Below are 20,721 nucleotides of genomic sequence, written 5' to 3'. Positions count from 1 at the left end.
CGCGTATGGTCAGTTTTTAAATCGAGGTAAGCTACTGACAAACACGTTGATGGTACAGGGATTTCAACAGTCTCGATTAAAGCCAGCATTTCGCAAATCCTATGGTCGTTGTAACGATCTAGTTCGTCAGTATAACCTATCACTGGGTCAAATGCTGCCCGACATGTTTCATACCGATTGTTAGGCCGTTCTTGACACACTAATTTTGACTGATTTAGTTGCGTCGGAGATAAATTGACCCGTGCAAATTACATTGGGTCCTAAATCGAAAAAAAAAAAATGTGAATTTGAATTAAGCTCACTTTGTTTTAAATTAGATATAGGATTATATTGTTTGGAGAACTTTTTTTTTTTTTTTTTTTTTTTTTTTTTTTTTTTTTTTTTTTTTTTTTTTTTTTTTTTTTATACATACATGTACGTTATATTACAAACAAGACAAGGACGTGAAGAGGCCTCCATCTTAGTAGCTGATGTTCAAAGTGGAAGGCCTCGGGAACCAAGCCTAATGTCCAAGTCCTAAGCAATACATATGTATTCCTGCACGCAGTGCGTAATGGTCCAGGGAAGCTCAACAAAGTTCAACTCCCAAAAAGTAAGAAATCTTTATCTTGTGGTCACATGTCGATCAACTCAGAATATAAGACAATATTGAGATTTTTTAATTCAATAGTTCAACAACTATCAAACTGGTATAACCATAAAAATTGTATGAAGTGTTTTACAATGTGGCACAAAACAAAAGCGGGGACATTACACGCGACTCGTATACAATACACATCAGTAGCCTACAATGGGATTTTCGAAGGATTTGTAGACAAAAATATCGTATGTGTACATATGTAATTTATTTATGTGTGAGAAAAAATTATTGTAACATATATGTACATGAAAAATATACATTTTTATATTATGTACACCTCCATTCACTGAAAATACTGTGCAAAATAATCGCTGATCGCTTTTAAAATATTTCTCAACAGCCTTATAAATCGATATAGTCCATGTATATATATATATATATATCAATGTAAAATATTGAAAATAACTACCAGTTTAGGTTACAGTTGGTAGTGTATATCCTTTGATGGTGTGAAGTTGGAGATAAGTACATTTCTCTGCCTGCCTTTCTCTTGCAATCGAAATGTCGATGCAATACGAATTCGTAGTCATTTAAAAATGGTCATCTGTACTCTCCACCATGATATTTTACACACTCTGTTCACATCAGTGTTAACTTTCAAAGTTTAACCCACAGAACAGGTTTATAACCCTAGCAAAGGAAAATGCTAAGCTCTTTTAAATTATTTGAGTAAAAAGTTGTTGATATTTGAGTAAGTTTGGTAATAGTTTTGATTTAAATAAGTAGAATATTTCAACGAAATAATAATTTCATTTACTGTATTAAAGACTTTTGATACTAGTATTTGATTTACAATGGGGAAAAACTTTGATACTATTGTCAAGTACATGTGTATATGAAAATTAGATTTACTACAGTAAAAACTTTGATACTTTGATTTTCTAAAGTAAAAAATCTTGATTTACTAGAGTTAAATGTATTAAAATCTTAGCAATTGATTACCTTAGTAAAAACTTAATCATTTACTAAATGGCAGTTATCTACAGTTAACTAGAGTTTGCTTTGGGGCGGGTGGGGGGGGGGGGGGGTAGGGTATTACAATTCAAAAACTCACTACATTTACCCACGCAATCATCAATCGAATATTCACTCATGACCACTACTTTGTTATGGAGTTAACATTTATATGGAAGTGCCCTGTCCCTCCTGAGTTTCAAATAAAATACTAGGATCCGCCTCGACAGCTTGTTGATAGTTGTTTACCGGGGGTTTACACTGTAAGTCTTCATTATCAAATCCAGATACTTTAACGCCACTTTTTGGATTATTATAGATGTTAGGTTCTATTCTGACGGAATCACGTGACCCCATTGCAGGGTCCTCTGTGAAGTAATTGTAGGGTAAAAGAAAGAAGCTGAGGTCCATGCCCGGTGTGTGGGTCACCGGAAGATCTTCTGAGTGGGGTATGTGCTGAACACCCAAACTCACCCAGGCAACCAAATCCTGAAAAGAGATAGTAACAATACTTTACCACAAAGCTCCCCAAGGAACACTATATAATAGCACATTAGAACTTTTATTGGAAATAATATATGTGTGTGTGTGTGTGTAAATATGTGCAAATTTCTTTGTGTTCGACTGAAAAATTATGAATTGCGACATTTTCATTTGATTAACTCTTAAATGTGGGTGTGTTTTTTTCTAGAAAGCTTACTTCATCAACAATCTTATCGTCGTCTTTCAAGAAGTGATCAAAATTGACAACAGGATCTTTGGCGTCCAACCCACTATAAATGGAGCTGCTTATTCTTTCGTGTTCTTTTCGCATGGTGACCGCCATTTGATAGCGCATCCAGGCCATGGCCGGTTCGTTCCCTAGACCCTCCGGCAACAACTGTTTACTCATTCCTCGGCTTAAAAGCCTGTAGGACCTAGGAACGCCGAACTTGTTCCTTTTCAAATTGTTATAAAATAAGTGATACTTTGGGGTATCAAAATTGAACTTATACGCAGCTTCGCTTTCCGTCGTTTTCTCAGAGACCAGAAACTGTCCTTGAACAATTTTTGCATTTGGGTCTGGATTGAATTGATTGGCGGAGGCAACTGTGGAGATGTTCAGCGTTCTGTAGCGATTCATCGCCCCCTCGATATCCAAATCTACCTTGTAGCTGAACATATGGTGGTGAAGGTTGCCGTTGATGTTGTCGCTTACTTGAACTCCAAAATTTGGGGCGTTGGCTGTAAAAGGAGTGGAGAGTATGTAACCTGTTGACACTGTTTTAACTTCTATCGCTCCCGTTTGGTAAAATATGAAGTCCACGAGGTAGCTGTAATTGACCACGGTGAGGACCGCTCTAAGGATAAGAACAGAATTAGGCATCCCTTCATAAAAGGAGCCATGGAAGGGGGAGAAAGAATGATGCGTTCGAAGAGGCGTCCCAGTGTTGATTTCAAAAAGGCAAAATGCGTTTTTGAAAGTGATGAGTTTTTCAGAGGATTCCAATACATGTGATGCGTGCGCAAACGTGGCATGGGATGGGCAGTCAACACCCGGAACTAATCCTTTGTCCTGTGGACCAATCATAGCACTCGAATCAAAGTAGTTTGAAAACATCTGTGTAGGTTTATAACCAGAATAAAACACACTTATTTCCTGTAGAGCAAGTTCATAAACAATTCGGTTGTTTTGAAAACGAATGTCGTAAAGTTGCGGGCCTCGAGTAGTAGACATTCTGAAATCAAACTCCCAATTCATGTATTTCACGTGCTGACCTTTTACACTGTATCTTCGACCGTCTGGTTCAATGGAAATCGGTGGACGTTGTGATGTTTTCGGAAACTCGGTTCCTCGTCTGTGTAACGTGGAGAACAGGGTCTCAGACAAATTGGGAAATAGCAGGGGTTTCTTTAGCACCTTATCCTCATTGTATTGTTTAACAAGAGAATCGAGAGTATCAAACGTGTGCTCATTGTACCATACCTTCTCAATAGGATATGATGGATCGTCCATATCGACTAAAACAGCAAAGTCGACAGGATGAAGTATGTAAAATTCTACGAATTGAGACATCCAGAACCAATACTGTCGTCTGTTCCGACCACTGATTGCAGACGACACAGGCGTGATATACTTATAGGTAAGACAAGTATCACCACAGTTCGTAAGTGCCCCGCCAAAACTCTCCAACAGAAGCTGGCGTGCTTTTTTATCTGTCTCCAAAGTGATGCTTCCTAAAGCTCCACCGTAATCTGGACCAGTAACCGGACGATACCCAAAAGGGATGTCATCCTTCCAAATCGTGTAATGCGTAGGATTGGGAAGCGGAGTGACAACTATCTCCATAATTTTTGGTATGAGTAAATCTCCACGAAAAATTATCACTCTTGCTTGTCTAGGTGGTCTCTGGCCCGTGCCACTTGCAAGGAAAGAAACGGCATCAGCCTTTTCTGGAAGATGGAGTTCTGCTGTAAAAATGTACGACGTTTTCACTTCGATTTTATCTGGCCTTGTCAAGTTGAGATCTTTTTGTTTGTATAGAAATTCCATCATCCCTTTTACCTCCTTAGAAGTTAAATCGTGGAATATAGAGGGATTATCTGGTTCCGATATATCCACGCTCTGACCTGACGAACAAGGTGGGATTGTCTCCACTTTCTTCATGACTGCCACCACTATAACAATGATCAGAAGAAGGAGTATAAAAATTCCCAAGGCAAACACCATGATGCGGAATCGTCCAATGGTTCTTCTGTGTTTCTCACTTTTTTCTTCATCATGAATTTTTGGTTTGTCTTCTTTTGTTTTGCTTAAAGGAGCGGATTCATGGCTGTTGTCCATGTCTGAGTCCGAATTTCTACGAGAAAAATATGTTATTTATGAAATTAAAAAAAAAAAACCAACAACAAAAACCCAAAAAACAATCAAGGAACATGAAATTAAAATTGTGTTGACTAATTCTTAACTGTAATAGAATTGCTTCCTGTTGATCTCTGGGGACTCTGGACACTGAATAAAGTGCGAAGCAGTTTTGTGTCAAGTTTGTGAGTAAAATGTCCAGAGTTTACACATCGATAAATTCTTCAAAAAGAAGATTATAATTCCAATTCATTCCCTATATATTATCAATTATTATTTTTAAAATAGTTACCACGATAAGTCTCCGTATATTATATTAGGTAACTGTAAAATATGAAACGAAACGAAACGAAACCTACTGAGACGAAACGAAACCTACTGAGACGAAACGAAACCTACCGCAACGAAATCAAATCGAAACAGAAAGAAACGAAACATAGTATAACCGAACTCTTTAAATATAGTAATGAAAAATGATAATGTGGACAAGTATCTCAGGCCCCTGTGAGAGTTTCCACATATAAATGAAATTCGTCTCCCCGTTGACGTGGTCTGATACATTCTTAAGAGGTTCATCGGTTAGCATCAAACCAAACATTGTTTGAAACAGGATTTTCACACAATCTGAGCAAACTGGTATATATATAGTATATAGAGTGAAGGGAGCTAACAAAGCAGCCATTAAATTCTCGGTTGCTCGCTTCAAACTCTCAAAACTTCGGTATTAATCCTGATAATGCATTACAAGTTTTCCCAGTCGAAAGCCAGAATCTTGTTCTGTTTTGTAATACATAAATCGTTTACCTGACTTCACAGAAACTTTGAAAAGATAAGTACAACTTCCGAGATTTAGGTCGCCGTCGTTAACCCTTCACCATTTTCTTCATACAATTTTCCTTCATTACGTTGGATTTTATGCATCCGTCATCCGTTGCAGTTCAACTTAGAATTACTGTTTTAAGGGGCATGGATATGATTGAGCTGAAAATTTGAAAATTTCATTTTTGATGTTTAGAATGTTTGGAGCGCCAAATTAACATAAACTCAAATAATTGAAGATATCATCAATTCAATTATTGCTCTCTTTAATTGAATTAATGCGCTTATTAAATCAATTATTGCTCTCATCAAATGAATTAATGTGCGCTTCCAATCAACTATTGCTCTCATCAATTGAATTAATGCGCGCATCTATTGAATTAATGAGAGCAATAATTGATTTATTGCGCGCATTAATTCAACTATTGTTCTCTTCAATTCAATTGATGCGCTCATCAATTGAATTAATGAGAGCAATAATAGATTTGATGCGCGCATTAATTCAATTATTGCTCTCTTCAATTCAATTGATGAGAGCATCAATTTCGTAGAAATATTGCTCGCAATAATTAATTTAGAGCTCGATATAAATAATTTGATGATCTCTTTAATTCAATTGAAGATATCTTTAATTATTTACAATGCTTTTGTATAAGGAATTAATGAGCGCATCAATTCTTTAAAGAGAGCAACAATTCAATTAAAGAGAACATTAATTCAATTGTGGATATGTTGAATTGAAGATATCTTTAATTATATAGTTGCCCTCTCTAAAAGAATTATTGTTCTCTTCAAATGAATTAAAGGTATCATTAATTCAATTGAAGAGAGTACAAATTGAATTAATGCGCGCATCAATTCAATTATTGTTCTCATCAATTGATTTAATGCGCGCATTATATCAATTATTGCTCTCTTCAATTGAATTATAGCGCACATCAGTTCAATTGTTGATATCATTAATTCATTTGAAGAGATCATTAATTCAATTAAAGCGCGCATCAATTCAGGTGAAGAATTAATGCTATGATCAATTCAATCAATGCTCGCAATAATTCAGAATTGAAGATATCATTAATTATTTGAAGAGATCTTTAATCAAATTGTTGCGCGTATCAAATGAATTGATGATATATTCAAATAATTGGCGCTCCATAAGAATGCTTATGGTATTTGTAATGGTCAGCAAAAAGTTGAATGTCAGTTGTCGAGGTATAAAAACGTTTTTCCTATTACTTAAAATTCTCGTTAAAACGCCAAATTCGCTATCGCCATTTATCATGGTCTTTTTATTACAAAAGTCTATATCAAAGTGTTAATTATCTCGATAAACCGCCATGGCTGCACGTGATCAGTGATTCAGAAAATTGGTCATTATCGATCTCCGTCATACACCTGGCCAGGAGGTACCTAGTATTAAATAAACGAGATAATTACTTAACATGAACCGCAGTATTGTTGTTTTTACCTCATTGAAAAATATTTCAGTTTAGCTATGGTTTCACCACAAAAGAGGTTTCTGTTGAATTTCTTAGAAAATAAGCAAACTATGACATACCACGGAAACCATCTGAAATGTACACAACAGGAAATCTCCGATTATTCTATTGTTTTATGGGAAAAGTCCATAAAAAGAAAGACAATGAGCGATATCTCGGCTACAAAACATTTGGCTTTGAAATACTCGTTTATCTTCGTCTAGTTAATGACGGCTCACCTACCAGGAAACAGCCTCGCGGTGCGCTAAATACCGACACTGGACATGGTTTATAAATAACTTGAAACATACTGTGTATATGTATCTTATTTGTGTATTGTTTTGAAATGAAGCCTTGTTATTGATAAAACTATTTTAATCATGCTAGAGAAATTTTACATTACGTTTGTACATAAAGGAAAGATAACTCTTACATATACAAGAAAAGTAACTCTTTCATCGCCAAATTGGTTATAACGCCATAAATTCAAAAGAACAAAAGTTGACGGTTTATCGAGAGTTGACTGTATATGGGAGACACCGGAGGTCTTAACTTTTTGTTATGTAAACAAGGATCATGCCATGTTTTTGTTTTCATAGGTTAGATAATAGCACGACGACGGACGACGACAACCTATTGCAATAGGTTACCTGAGTAAACTCAGGTGACCTAAAAATATAAACTTTATATTTTTAAGATGATATTGGACTTGAATTTTATTTTAGTTCTGCGCTATTTGGTAGAAGTTCTCAGTTATTTAGTATTGGAGTGATGCGGTCATTCACTCGCTGTTACCTAGTTAAAAATTAATAAAGCAAACACAAGATGTTCAACTTTTTGACTTAATAAGGTCACGAATTATCGTTGTTTTATACATACCACACTCCCGGTATGACCGTATTACTGAATACTAAATATATGCATCATAAAGTCCGTGAACAATAAAAGTGTACACTGCATTATGTGTAAATACATGTGAGTTAAATCATGTTTCGCAACGAGAGGGGACGGGGATTTAAACCCTGTGTTCATTCCATTCTCTACCCTCTGCTCGCAAACACTCCACCTCTGTCATTCTTGTAAAACGCTTTAAAAAAAATGAAAGCTAAGCTTTTATACAAACATCCAGCTTAGCTCAATCAATTGATGGCGCATAATTTTAAAATAAAATTGTTTTAACGCTTGTGAACAAAGTCCTAAAACTTGATTTTAATTAAGATAAAGCATATTTGTCTTATTTATGGTGTCAACTTTACTACATTATAATTATTCTGATTCTTAAATTTCCGTTCCGTTTTCCGTTCCGCGTTTTAGCAACACCCATATATTCATGAACATTTGCGCCAATTCATTTGTCTATCTTGTAAACCAAGAATATCCAGTGTATACATACATTAAATTTTGCCCAAATGAGGAACATAATTTTAAAATAAAATTGTTTTAACGCTTGTGAACAAAGTCCTAAAACTTGATTTTAATTAAGATAAAGCATATTTGTCTTATTTATGGTGTCAACTTTGCTACATTATAATTATTCTGATTCTTAAATTTCCGTTCCGTTTTCCGTTCCGCGTTTTAGCAACACCCATATATTCATGAACATTTGCGCCAATTCATTTGTCTATCTTGTAAACCAAGAATATCCAGTGTATACATACATTAAATTTTGCCCAAATGAGGAACAGCCCTTCACCGGCAGTGGTGACGTCTCCATATGAGTGAAATATTCTCGAGAGGGACGTTAAACAATATTCAATCAATTAACCCGAAAGAGTTAGACTACATCAAAGGGGAGGCGAATTTCATTTATATGTGGTAACTTTCACAGGGGCCATTTTTAATTATTATAATAAAAAGCGTTCGGTTATACAATCTGTTTCGTTTCGGTAAATTTCGTTTCGCATTTTACAGGTACCCATGGATCTGTGGCTTTCTGGTCTGTCCCAACATTTTCCCAGAGATCGAGCTACAGATCACCGCAGCTAATCTGAAGCGAGCGGCAATAGCACATCAATGCTAGAACCAGCCGAGCGAGCGGCAATGTCACCTAGGAGCACGTCAATGCTAGAACCAGCCGAATATGAATGTATATTTCCAAGACATGGTTTATGAAGGACTGCTCCGAGATTCGGTATCTTCAATTATTTGAGTTTATGTTAATTTGGCGCTCCATAGGCTTGAAGTCCATTTAGCCAAACCGAATCTCGGCCGAGATTATAGCGTTACCCAGTTATCATTGCCTTTATTACGTGTATATATACAAAATGACGAGACCTTGGACATATTGATCTGCTGAGCAATGGAGATCATGTATATGCGTTGATGTACAGGGGCTAAGCCCGTTTTGGGCCCGAACTCTGTGATATCTATATTTATGACGCCCATTTGGACGTCGACTATTCAAGCTTGACTTGCACCACCTTGTAAAAAGTTTGTCAATCTCGTAAGGGTCGTCTGACAGTTATATATATAATGTATATAAAGTGTTATTTGTTACCCGCCTTACGTAATCACAGAACAATAATCAACCTCGGCTTATCCGTGCACACATAGGTATGTTTTAACATGCGTTTTATCCGACACGTCGTCTGTAGGTAACCGAGAAGGATTTCAAAAGTTCAGGTTACTTTTCATTTGTATACTGTCTGTCATACTTTACTTCTTTTCAATGGAAGAAGACAATTGGATTTTTAAAATAATCTTTTTCTTCATGTGGCAATTGATAAATGCATGCCATCTTTTCTTTTTAAAATCCATAGTATCCCTGGAGTGCAAAGTGCATGTGGACTCCCACGTCGTAAACAGGACAAATATTACAGCTTGAAGGACAAAGCAAATTTACTCTGGCCTTCCTGTGGTATTAGGGTATAAATCAACATTATCCTGCATATTCCGGGGTGCTTTAACAAGAGTTATCAGAAGACAACAACACTTACTGGGCGAAGTAAAATTTGTCGGGGAAGAGAAGCAGTACACGTGCAGATTGTTACTGTGTGTTCAGTCACGTGAGAAAATCATATAGTATTTACTGATAATGATGGCTAGACCTGCTACAAAATATCTAACCTGGATGGCAAGCCGTTTTATTATTTCTTCGAAAGAGAACTACTATATAGTATCTCTTTAACTTTGAGAGATATCTCTTAAAATTGAAGAGATATCTCTATAAGTTAGAGATATTTTAACCGATGCAAAAAGATATCTCTTAAGGTTAAAGAGATGTCTCTTTCAGAAAATATAATAGAGATCAATCATCTCTCTTGACTACAATGGTTACTCCCGTTTATGACCTTCGCCTTTTGCATATAATAATAGCACATGATCCAAATGGCTGAAAATGTATCTACCGTGTTGAGGTTTGTGTTTTTCATTCCTATCAAGCCGAAAATGCCCGCATCTCTTCATTTCCAACTTCTGTCATGTAACACAATTTTACGCATTTCCGCTTTTGGGAGCATTCTGTGTACATTTGAGAGTTATTTTTTAAAAGCAAGAGAGATATCTCTCTCAGTAAGAGAGATATCTCTCTTGAACTCAGAAAGAGATATATTTCCTGTTTTAAGAGATATCTTTCATTCAAAATCTTATAAAGACATCTCGTAAGTGAAAGAGATATCTCTTTAACATCTGGACCGCCGCGGTGACCTAGAGGTTAGAGCGTTCGCCCCGCATGCGGAAGGCCGGGGTTCGAATCCTGGCCGCGACAGACCTAAGTTCTTAAAACAGGTAGTGACCGTTCCATCGCCAAACGCTCAGCATCAGATGTGAATGTCACGGGTCCTCGGAGATGAACTTAAAAACGAATGTCCCGTGTCGCAGTAGGTGTGGCACGCTAAAAACCCTCACTGCTCAAAAGGCCTTCGCCGGTTTTGGTGACATCTCCATATGAGAGACGTTAAGCAAGATACAATCAATCAATCAGAGAGTTATCTTTATCTTAAAGAGATATCTCTCTAAGTTAAAGAGATATCTCTTTCCGAATAAATAGTAAAACAGCTTGCCATAGACTAAGTCTAAGTTTTGACTAAATCCAGGCCTGATCACTCATCCAGAAAATGTAGGTCAGATGCATCATCCCAATCATGAATGGCAGTAAGCAACTCGAGGTGCACCACATATGCAAGCATAGCCTGATTCAGAAAATGTAGGTCAGATGCTGTATCCGAATCATACTAGACTGTGTGCAGCTAAAGATGTATTAGACATGCAAGTTTGAACAATATAGCAGAAACTGAGAAATGTCCTCTTGAAAAAGAACCTTTAGCCTATTCACTCATCTGTCAAAATGCAAGTCAGAGGCAGCATCAGTATTATTAATATATATGCATCAAACACACACAAGTTTGAATCGTGTTCGGTCAAGGTTTTTGAAACAAACAAAAAATCAATTTAACAGACGCCGACACTAGCTCTCTGCACTATCCCGGCGAGTCAAAATGTAAAAAATAAACCCGTCTAGTGCCTGTTTACGTAGTTATAGATATCCAAATCATAATGTAGAAAATTGTCCCTGCGCCCAAACAAAATACGCATCCTCACCATGTTAGTTACTTTATACGCATAATTAACGTTAATGATGAAACTTATCATGATTTGTCATTAATTTTTCTTTCGCAAGTTAAGTAAGATGTTTTCAAGGCGACAGGTTTGATAAAATATGATTTCATTGGATCTTACCTTGTCGAATAATAACTCCCAAGTTCAGTTATGCAATGCGCATGTTCACCGATCTAGTTCGTACTCTTATGGATAAGTATAGATAAGCCTGTGATTCAATGGGTAAATAAAAAAGATAAACTCCCCTATGTTTGTATGCAAGTTATCTCCCAAATATTGAGGCAGATCTCCTTCGCTGTGATAAAATCGATATTAAAGCTGACATGAATTAATAAATATAGTATAATTCTACATGTCCGCCATATTTCTTTGCTAATCCGCCATATTAGTTAGGGCTTTCCACCTTTCAGTGGAAAGTCCTATTGTTATTGTTCTGTTTATTATTATTATTATTATTTTCCTGCCGTCAAAAAAAATCTTCGTCTTAAGACTTATCGAAAAACTTTATAGTCCATCATATAGTACTTCTTGAGAAACGAATACAGTTCACCCTGCGTAATTGAACTTTGACCCCTTACGGAGTTATTTGACCTTTCGCAGAAATCATTGTTAGCACTTCTACTTTGTAACCGTAAATGATAGGAGGATGAAACCTTTTCTAAACCATAGAGGGTAATTAGTAGAAGCGAAGAATTTAAAATGAAGGGATTCGGTGTCCCCTAAAGGGAGTTAATGCCTCTTTATGTTTTGCGATTTATTCGTAAAACATGTCGAGCTTGAGAACGGTTTGTCGTAGAGACATGGGACCAACTGGAATAGGATCGGTGACCTTTGACCTCGAAAATTAGGTCAAGGTCAAAGGTCAAGGTCATCAGAAAAGAGGAAAAAATAGCACTTTTTATACTCTCTTTCCTGCTTAAGATAGCGTTGAAATATTATATGGGTAAGTATTGACTTCTTGATTGGTTTTGATAGTATGCATTACAACTTTGAACTCTGACCCTTCTGTGAATTTCGGAGACTCGCGTCGAAAACCTTGTTATCGCTACTCCTACTTAACGGAAAGTCATAGAGACACGAAACCTTCGCTAATGAATTCACAGTAAAACCCTCTTGCAAAGAAAAAATAATCAAAGGGATACGAAAACCCTTAAGCATAGTTATTGCCCCTGAAAGTCTCCAATAACATTATCTAAGCCTATAACTTTTATATTAATATAGATAGAGACATGAGACCACTTGCATTAAGACCGATGACCTTTGACCTTCAAAATGAGGTCAAGGTCAAGGTCATCATCAAAATTCTTTTTTTTCCATTTTCAAGGTCTTTAAAAGTATTTTGATCATTGATAAGCTAACCGAAAGTAACCGAAAACCCCTAAACAAATTATTGCCCCTGAATGTCTTGATTAACATTTTTTAAGCTTATAGCTTTTACATTAATATAGATAGAGACATGGGATCAGTTGCATTAAGACCGATGACCTTTGACCTTCAAAATGAGGTCAAGGTCAAAGGTCAAGGTCATCGTGAAAATGATCAATTAAATTTTCTTGGTCATTTTGAGTTTCGTACATCATCTTAAATATTCTTAAATGTCTTTTTTTAAATCATTGCAGGTGGAAAGCCCTCTAATTGTTCGCGAACAATTAGGAGCACTAGTTGGATATTCTATTGTTATATGTATCAGGGTTCGCATGGTATATAAGGGGACGAGTTTTGCTACGCTTCATTTCACATCAGTGTCTTCGATTTACCTGTGCGGGTAGCTTCGACAGGTAACACGTACATCTCCGATACTAATTTATAGGACATCAAGAAGAAATGAAATCACGTTTTGAAACACCATGCAGTGCTCAAAATTACAATAAACATATCGTACAGTAGTAAATCATTCTAAAAGCTTTGGATAAATAAATATAGAATGCCTTTTCTTTACGTGAATGTGCGTACATTTGTAATACATATGTCAAAACTATACAAAAACGCGGAGAAATATTTCATCTATTATCTAGATCTATTGATGAAACAGAATAAGCAAAGGGTATAAAATCTATACCATTCACACTTACTTCAAGCAAAATGCAAATACATAAATGCTACTGTACGTATAAAGAAGACATGGTCATGTACGCTCGTCATGAAAAAGCATCGAATGCGGATGACTACTTACCTGGGTCTACTCGTAATATCTGTAAAGGACCGAGGATGTACAAATGTACGTGTACACTTGTCGAAAATACTCAAAGTAGTAGTAAAACTCCCTTTATTAGCATAATCCATGAAACAAAACGATACACTCCATTTGTATTCCAACAGTAAACAACATTGTCCATTGTACAGACTGCGACACACTTAGCCCGTGCCGATCAGCTATCTTCAATCAGGGGAAGTATCAGAGTAGAATAGTTACCCTGTATTGTGCATGAATCCTTATACTGTATGATTTACTTATCAGAGTATTGCAGATTTATAAATCAGGATATCATTTAGGCACATAAATCCTTTGTGCAAAGATAATTTGCATATACGACACTGCATGAGTGTATGGAGAGAGAGAGAGAGAGAGAGAGAGAGAGAGAGATTCAAACGATGATCTTGTAATAATCGCGCTCTTATTAAGACAAATGATATCGTTAATTCAATATAAGAGAACAGTAACTCAATATTGCTCTCATTAATTGATAATACAGATTTATTTGATTCATTTAAAGCTCGCAATAATTAAAAATTAAACATATCTTTAAATAATGTTATTTTCAATTACTTCATTTTATGCTAATTCGGCGCTCAATAGATCTTATATATCTATGCCATTTTGCTTTATTACATTCTGCGTTGAACTCGACGCAAATTGTAGTAATGCAAAATGTAATAATTGAGAGTTTATCATATGCGTAGTTATCAAGCACATAGAATTGTTTTTTTTATTTAAACATATTTTATTGAGAAGCTCAACAGGATTGGGCAACAGGCATAGCCTATGTAGGCCCTCCCCCAAATACAAAGGTCAAGTACAAAGTACTTAGAATCAAGGGGAGGGGACAAGAGTGTCTGTCCCCCACTTTTGATAACAATATCCATTTTTTTTTCTAATGTTTTCCGCCACACTCAACAATTTTTCAGTTATCTGGTGGCACCCAGTTTTTGTTGGTGGAAGAGAGAAACCAGATACAATGTACCTGGGAAGAGACCACCGACCTTCCGAAAGTAAACTGGGAAACTTTCTCACCAATCGGCGCGAGCGGGTTTCGAACCCGCGCCGACAGAAGTGAGAGGCCGTTATTTTGTAATGCAAGTAAAAAATATATTGGGTGACAACCCCCCAACCCCCCCCCCCCCCAAACTTGACCCCAGCTTGAAAGTTCTGATATAATAGTAGAAGACACACACCACCACCAATTAAGAAAATGAAGATATTATGAGGCACTCATAGTAGAGGACTCTAACCACCCCATCCCACCCCCAACGATGGAAGAAAATGAAGTGTAGGGGGAAATTATTGAGGCAGTCAAAGTAAAAGACTCTTTTAACCCTTCGCCCCCACTTTAGGACTTTGAACATCGGATAAAACATCTTGGTTTGTTTGGGTTTTTTGTTTTATTTTATTGCTGTTTTCGTTCATCTTTTTTAATTATTATTTTGAATGGCAAGAAATTTTGAAGAATCCAATTTTCCATTTTTTTCATCCTGTTGTACCCCCCCCCCCCCCCCCCCCCCCCCCCCCCCCCCCCCCCATGAAAAATGACGATACATGTCTGGTTATTACATGTACGTTTTACTTTTCAACACATACATGCATACTAATTGTATGGTGTAGAATTGCACCCTTTACCAAGTTTTCCTTCATTTACAATGTAAGGAATGGTAAACCAAAATCACAAAACATAATGCATAAAGGCCAAGATAGTTTTAAGCGTAGGAACTTCATTCACGAATACATAAATACATGTATTCAGAAAAATCGCATGCATGCATTGCAGGACTATAGCATGTGTGTTTTAACGTTTCTGTAACATGCCATAATGATTATTTTCATTTCGTAGATCTGGCGCAATGGATATATTCTGAAAATAGACATACCGCTGTACGTCGAAATTTCATATCCAAATGTATTCGATAAGATGTTAGTATTCATAAATCAGTAAAATTCGTGTTGAGGTTTTATTTGATATGATGCAGTGTCAATCTACTGTAATGCATTAGTAGGATATGCAAAAGGCAAGAGTATAAACATTTTCTAGTATCGATATCTATATGATCACGAAAAAACATCATATAATTTGTATCCGGATTCATATGCCGATTTAGATATCAATAAAAACAAAGCTGCATAGTTTGGGGGAGGGGGTTCTAATGAGTCTGATGAAATTAAAAGAAGGAACCCCACATTTGCATTCAAACTAGATGTACTTCAAAATTAATTCATTTCTGCTCTGACTGAAAGCATGATTCTAAATTCGCGAACGAATCTTGCATACAAAATAATTAATAGGAGAACACATAAATTGGAGCTCCTTTGGAATTTAATGAAATGCAAATATGCTCCTTTCTTTCAACACGAATTGATATGTTGTTTCAGGCACGTATACAGGGGATTGGGGTGGGCAGGGAGGCTGGCCTGGTCTGCTCTCCCCACTTTTTTGACAATTTACTTTTTCCCGTTATTCTAACATACAAAGTCAGTATTGTCTACATGCAGTTTAAACTGGTATATATATATTTTTTTGAATTTGTAATGAATTCAATTATAAGCATCAACTCCTGTAAGTTTTTAATATATTGTCAATAACAAATTTTTAAATAGCTGGAATCTTTTTAATGCTTGTAAGCTTACCATTATATCAGTGATCAATTTTCTTTCCTTCTGTGAAATTATATTGTACATCGAAGTAGGACAATCTCTCTCTCTCTCTCTCTCTCTCTCTCTCTCTCTCTCTCCTGTTCAATCAATGAATATGGACATACAGAGACCGTAAATAATTATGTGGTTCCCAATGAAACAATAAAACTATATTTCCGTTTATACATTTCCTTTTATATGTGTCTTTGTGTAATCAACTGTTTATTATGGATTACAAATGTAATACCCGCATTTTTAAACAGATGTATATTTTCGATCATTATTCCCTTATTTGTATATCCAAATTTGTATATGATCATCGATAAATTTTGAATTGAGCACGCAATATATCCAACCAGATGCTCAATGTATATGATTAGATTCCCGGTTTCTATCAACTGCAAAACTTCGACCAGACAAGCATTCAATGCAGGAAAATTTTTCGACTCTGACATCTCCCCTGATTGAAGACACCCTATTTGGCACGGGTGAAGTGTGTCGCAGTCTGTATAATAGAATGACAACGTGTTGTAAAGTTCTAACGAGATACAAATGGAGTTTATCATTTTGTTTCGTGGATTTATCAGAATAAAGAGAATCTAATATTTTCGGTAAGTGCACATCTCCGATACCCGTTGAATAGACGTCCGTATTTGATACGGTGTTTTTTGTGGCGAATATGCCATGTGCATTAGATATTATGCATATGGCATGGACCTGTATTTTGCAAGAATTGATATAAATAATATATTTTATGCTCTTTGCTTATTCCATTCTATCAGTATGTAATTGGCAAATGATTTCTTCGCATTTATTTCATAAGAAACTGCAAATACTTGCTTGCACTTGCAAGTATGCAAGAAAAACTTTTTTGTGCATTTTTTTTTCTAAATTATCTAATCTTTCGGAATGTTGCATTGGTATACAATAAATATTTTGTAACTTTGAGCAAAGCATAATGTTTTAAAATGTGATTTTATTTGTTTCGCATTTCCCTATATATTACTATCGGAGATGTGCACTGGTCGAGTCCACCTAGAAAAATCACTCAGGTGTGACAATCACATTTGGGGTATATACGGGTAGAGTAAATTAGGCTACCTGAGAGAAATATGGCGGATAAGATGAAAAAGGTGAACGTATTTATTAATTCATGTCAGCTTTAAGGGGTTAATCGTGGAGAATAAGGCTTTACACTGGGGCAACTGTTCCAGCTGTACAGTATTTTATAGAAACATGTTTTCTTCAAGAAATTTCTGACCTGATGATTTAAAACTGTGTAACCATACCCTCCTGTATAATCAGACAACTTGTCCTGAGAAATTAATTCACCTGCAAGTTGACGTATGCCGGGGGAAATTTGACTTTCATGACCCCTCGTTAATTTTCTCATTCACACGTCGTGCGTTTATAAAGATAAACAAAAATATTTCATTTCATAAGACAGAAAAATTATAAGAAAATGATATCTGTACAACGTATCTAGATCAGTTGCATACCTAGGATAAAAGACTGAGCGTGAACTTTGGAGTTTTGGGTGGAGTCCTCTTAATGTTGTTTTAGACGGGGGGACATATCACTTACAGTTACGTCTTACAACACATCTGTTGCACGAGGGTTAAACAAACCCAGATGTTGGGATATTCAAACTCTTTTCCAATTTAATTTTTTATAACTGCATATTTACAAAAATATATACTTATAGACGGTCCCTGAAGTTGATTTGTCTTTTCGGTACTAACGATCAACAAAGCACTAATCACTGAGAAGATTGTTATTGTTTACCAATTCTCAGTATATACACTGCTTCTAATTATTGAAATGCACACATTTACCTTTCACGGCTTCTCCTCCTCATCGTTTTCAAATATTGATAATAGATAAAGCTAAATACATGTTTTATATATGTATAATGGTGACACTAAACCACAACATTACCTGGCCAAAAGTGGGTTCCCAAATAAAACACCCATCTACCCGTAATGAATCCCATTTCCCCCGTTATCATGTTTTGCTCAATCTAAGAAATATCAACAGGTTCTTCTCGTAATTTTAAAATGAGTTTAGAAGCACACATGCTTATCTATATAAAACTTCATATTTTAGGTGCGTTAAAACGCAGTTGGTCATCAAATCATTTTGAAACCCCATAAACTATTGACAATTCTAAAATTAGCACGACTTTATGAGATGCTTTATTTAAAAGAAGATTACTTGTATGAAATACAAAGGGAAATCTATATTGGTAACTTACTTTTGTTACACAACTGTAGATAACCTATTTTGTTTCGTCTCGGATCAGAAAAAAAAAAAAAAAAAACCTCACCTGACCTCGCCTTTTATAGACCGACACATTTCTGTTGACAGTAACAGTTAGTAACAAAAGTAATTATATATCGATGGAACTACCGATAGAGCGACCGCATCTACATGTATAAGAACGGAAATAGGGGAGTCAAACGTGTAGTTTACTATTACGTGAATACATGCTGAGATATTTAATTTCTGTGTTAAATTAAGGTATTCAATGTATAACGACCATATTTCATATAGTAAATGGATGGTGGGATTTTTGTAATCGTGGTATCATTTTGAAGGTTTCATCAAATAAAAATAATCCACTATAGGAATTTCAAAAAATTTGCTTGATTTACTTCATCTAGAATTTAAAATTGAAGTCTATGGGAAAAGCATGTTTCAATAAAATATTATTAAAATAGATTACAATGTATATTTTCAAAAAATCTCTTGGTAGAAAGTTACATAAACTTTCTTTTTATGAAAAGATGAAATAAAAAACCCCACATATATTTTTTTTTTAGAAAATTATATTTTTCTTATTTTTACAAAGGGCAGATTACTTCAAAAAATTGTTTCAAGTGCAAAAAGGTCAGCTTCTAATCATTTACCAGTCATATGAATTTCATCTATTTCACTTTCATCATTATTTAACAATAACAATTTTTGTTGATTTAAATCCTTTAAAAATTGTTCATAATCCTTTCGTTATACATTGAATACCTTAAAATACGCAAAATTTGAAACATTTGACCAGCATTGATCGATGCAATACGCAAGTTTCGAGATGTGTCCGAGTTATTTTCCTTTAGAGAACTCTCGTACTCAGTAAGACACAAAATAATTTGTTTACACGAGGGGTGGGACAAATGTCCATCACTGCATAGGTGAATTCTCATACAAAGCTTCATCCGAATTCGATCGAAAGTAATGAGTATTTAGTGAATACATAAACACTTGAAAGGCTTAATTATCACATCACGTTATTGCGTTGCTTGTACGTACAATATCTAGTATATTCCTTGCAAATATGACATTCTTTCTATGGTTTTATTTTAGTAAAACATTTCTTTCAAGTATCTTATATTTCCCACATTTCATCTTTAAACAGAAGCCGCTTTTCATAATTTTATCGTCTTCCTCATTGACAGTGGGTGCACTCTGTACTACTTTGGCATTCAGAGTAGCTCTAAATACACCTCCTACACAGAAGAGTTCCTATCTCGTAACTTGTGTATTGGATGAACGTTGAAAACGTGCGTAATTGCGATATTACACACATTAATATCAGTACCAATGATGCTTCAGCTTCTGCCCTGGCGAGAAAATGAATGAAAAATTATTATTAACATAAAACAAATTGCCATTAACTTGGACATTCATATAGTGTTAACTTCAAGTTAAATGTCAGTTAAATTTAACTAACTTTTGTGCAACTGGATCCTGAAGTATAGTTTAGCTCTATAATTCAAATTCTTTATTGGCGCAACACATCAACAAATAATGCTTAAATAACGATAATTATAGTAATGGCACGCCATAGAAATAGTGTTTCATACTTGTGACAAAAGTGATATTGTATATACATGTACCTGTATCTGTAAATGGCAATTATGATGGATAAGGATGTTTATATGTATGTATTACCCTAATCTCAGCGAGATTCGTCAAGGCTGGATATTTGGACTGACGCCTCTTCCGAATTTCCCTTCCGAATCTCAGACCAGTGTCACACAAAGTGATTCGGGAAATTTTGCCTGAACTTTGGCCGCTTGTTACTATTAAAATGGCTTAAGCCAAATTTCTTATCCGCTTCAACTTTTCGCCTTAGACAATCACACTGAAACATGCATTTCTTACCTTTACATGGTGTAAATTCCACAGTAAATAAAGTTGGTTATTTTCGACGCCATTGCAAACCAACCACCATTTCAAATTTACCTTCTCAACACTGAAGAGTTCGGATAATTTAAAACGCCTTCAAATAGACTAATTAAAAATTACAGTTTTCTTTTTTTAATGCTTTTGAAAATGCTTTGTATAAAGTAAGTGTCAATAAGTAAGTTCTGTATCTCCAATCGTAGAACAAACTGTCATGAAATAGTATATCGGAACTCTTCCGTATGGAGAAGGTAAATATGAAATGGTGGCTCTTTGCAACGCTTCGAAAATACCTTTTGAAAACTTTAACCTTGCTAATAACTTTTGAACAGTAAATGCTAGCGCTTTGATATTTCACATGAGTATTCCTTGTAACAAAACCTTTCCGTGGGTACCAAAACGTGACCTT

General features: G+C 35.5%; 1 protein-coding gene across 5 annotated transcripts; it reads right to left on the bottom strand.

Annotated features, from left to right (window-relative positions):
* Positions 1-641: 641 nt before the first annotated feature.
* On the bottom strand, positions 642-18,040 carry LOC125649361 (putative amine oxidase [copper-containing]). 5 transcript variants are annotated; one of them, XM_048876847.2, is made up of 3 exons: positions 17,969-18,040; positions 2,295-4,434; positions 642-2,083 (listed from the first exon to the last, which is right to left on the bottom strand). In XM_048876847.2, exons 1-3 carry the CDS (start codon positions 17,989-17,991, stop codon positions 1,763-1,765), a joined length of 2,484 nt encoding a protein of 827 aa, XP_048732804.2. In that variant the 5' UTR covers positions 17,992-18,040; the 3' UTR covers positions 642-1,762. The 5 variants fall into 5 exon arrangements, with proteins under 5 accessions (XP_048732804.2, XP_055995250.1, XP_048732805.2 ...); XM_056139275.1 differs by lacking the exon at positions 17,969-18,040 and adding an exon at positions 13,464-13,792; XM_048876848.2 differs by lacking the exon at positions 17,969-18,040 and adding an exon at positions 11,411-11,463.
* Positions 18,041-20,721: the final 2,681 nt, after the last annotated feature.

The sequence above is a fragment of the Ostrea edulis genome, chromosome 5 (genome assembly GCF_947568905.1).
Source record: "Ostrea edulis chromosome 5, xbOstEdul1.1, whole genome shotgun sequence".
NCBI classification, from domain to species: Eukaryota; Metazoa; Mollusca; class Bivalvia; order Ostreida; family Ostreidae; genus Ostrea; species Ostrea edulis.
This window is presented reverse-complemented; position numbering and strand designations above follow the sequence as displayed.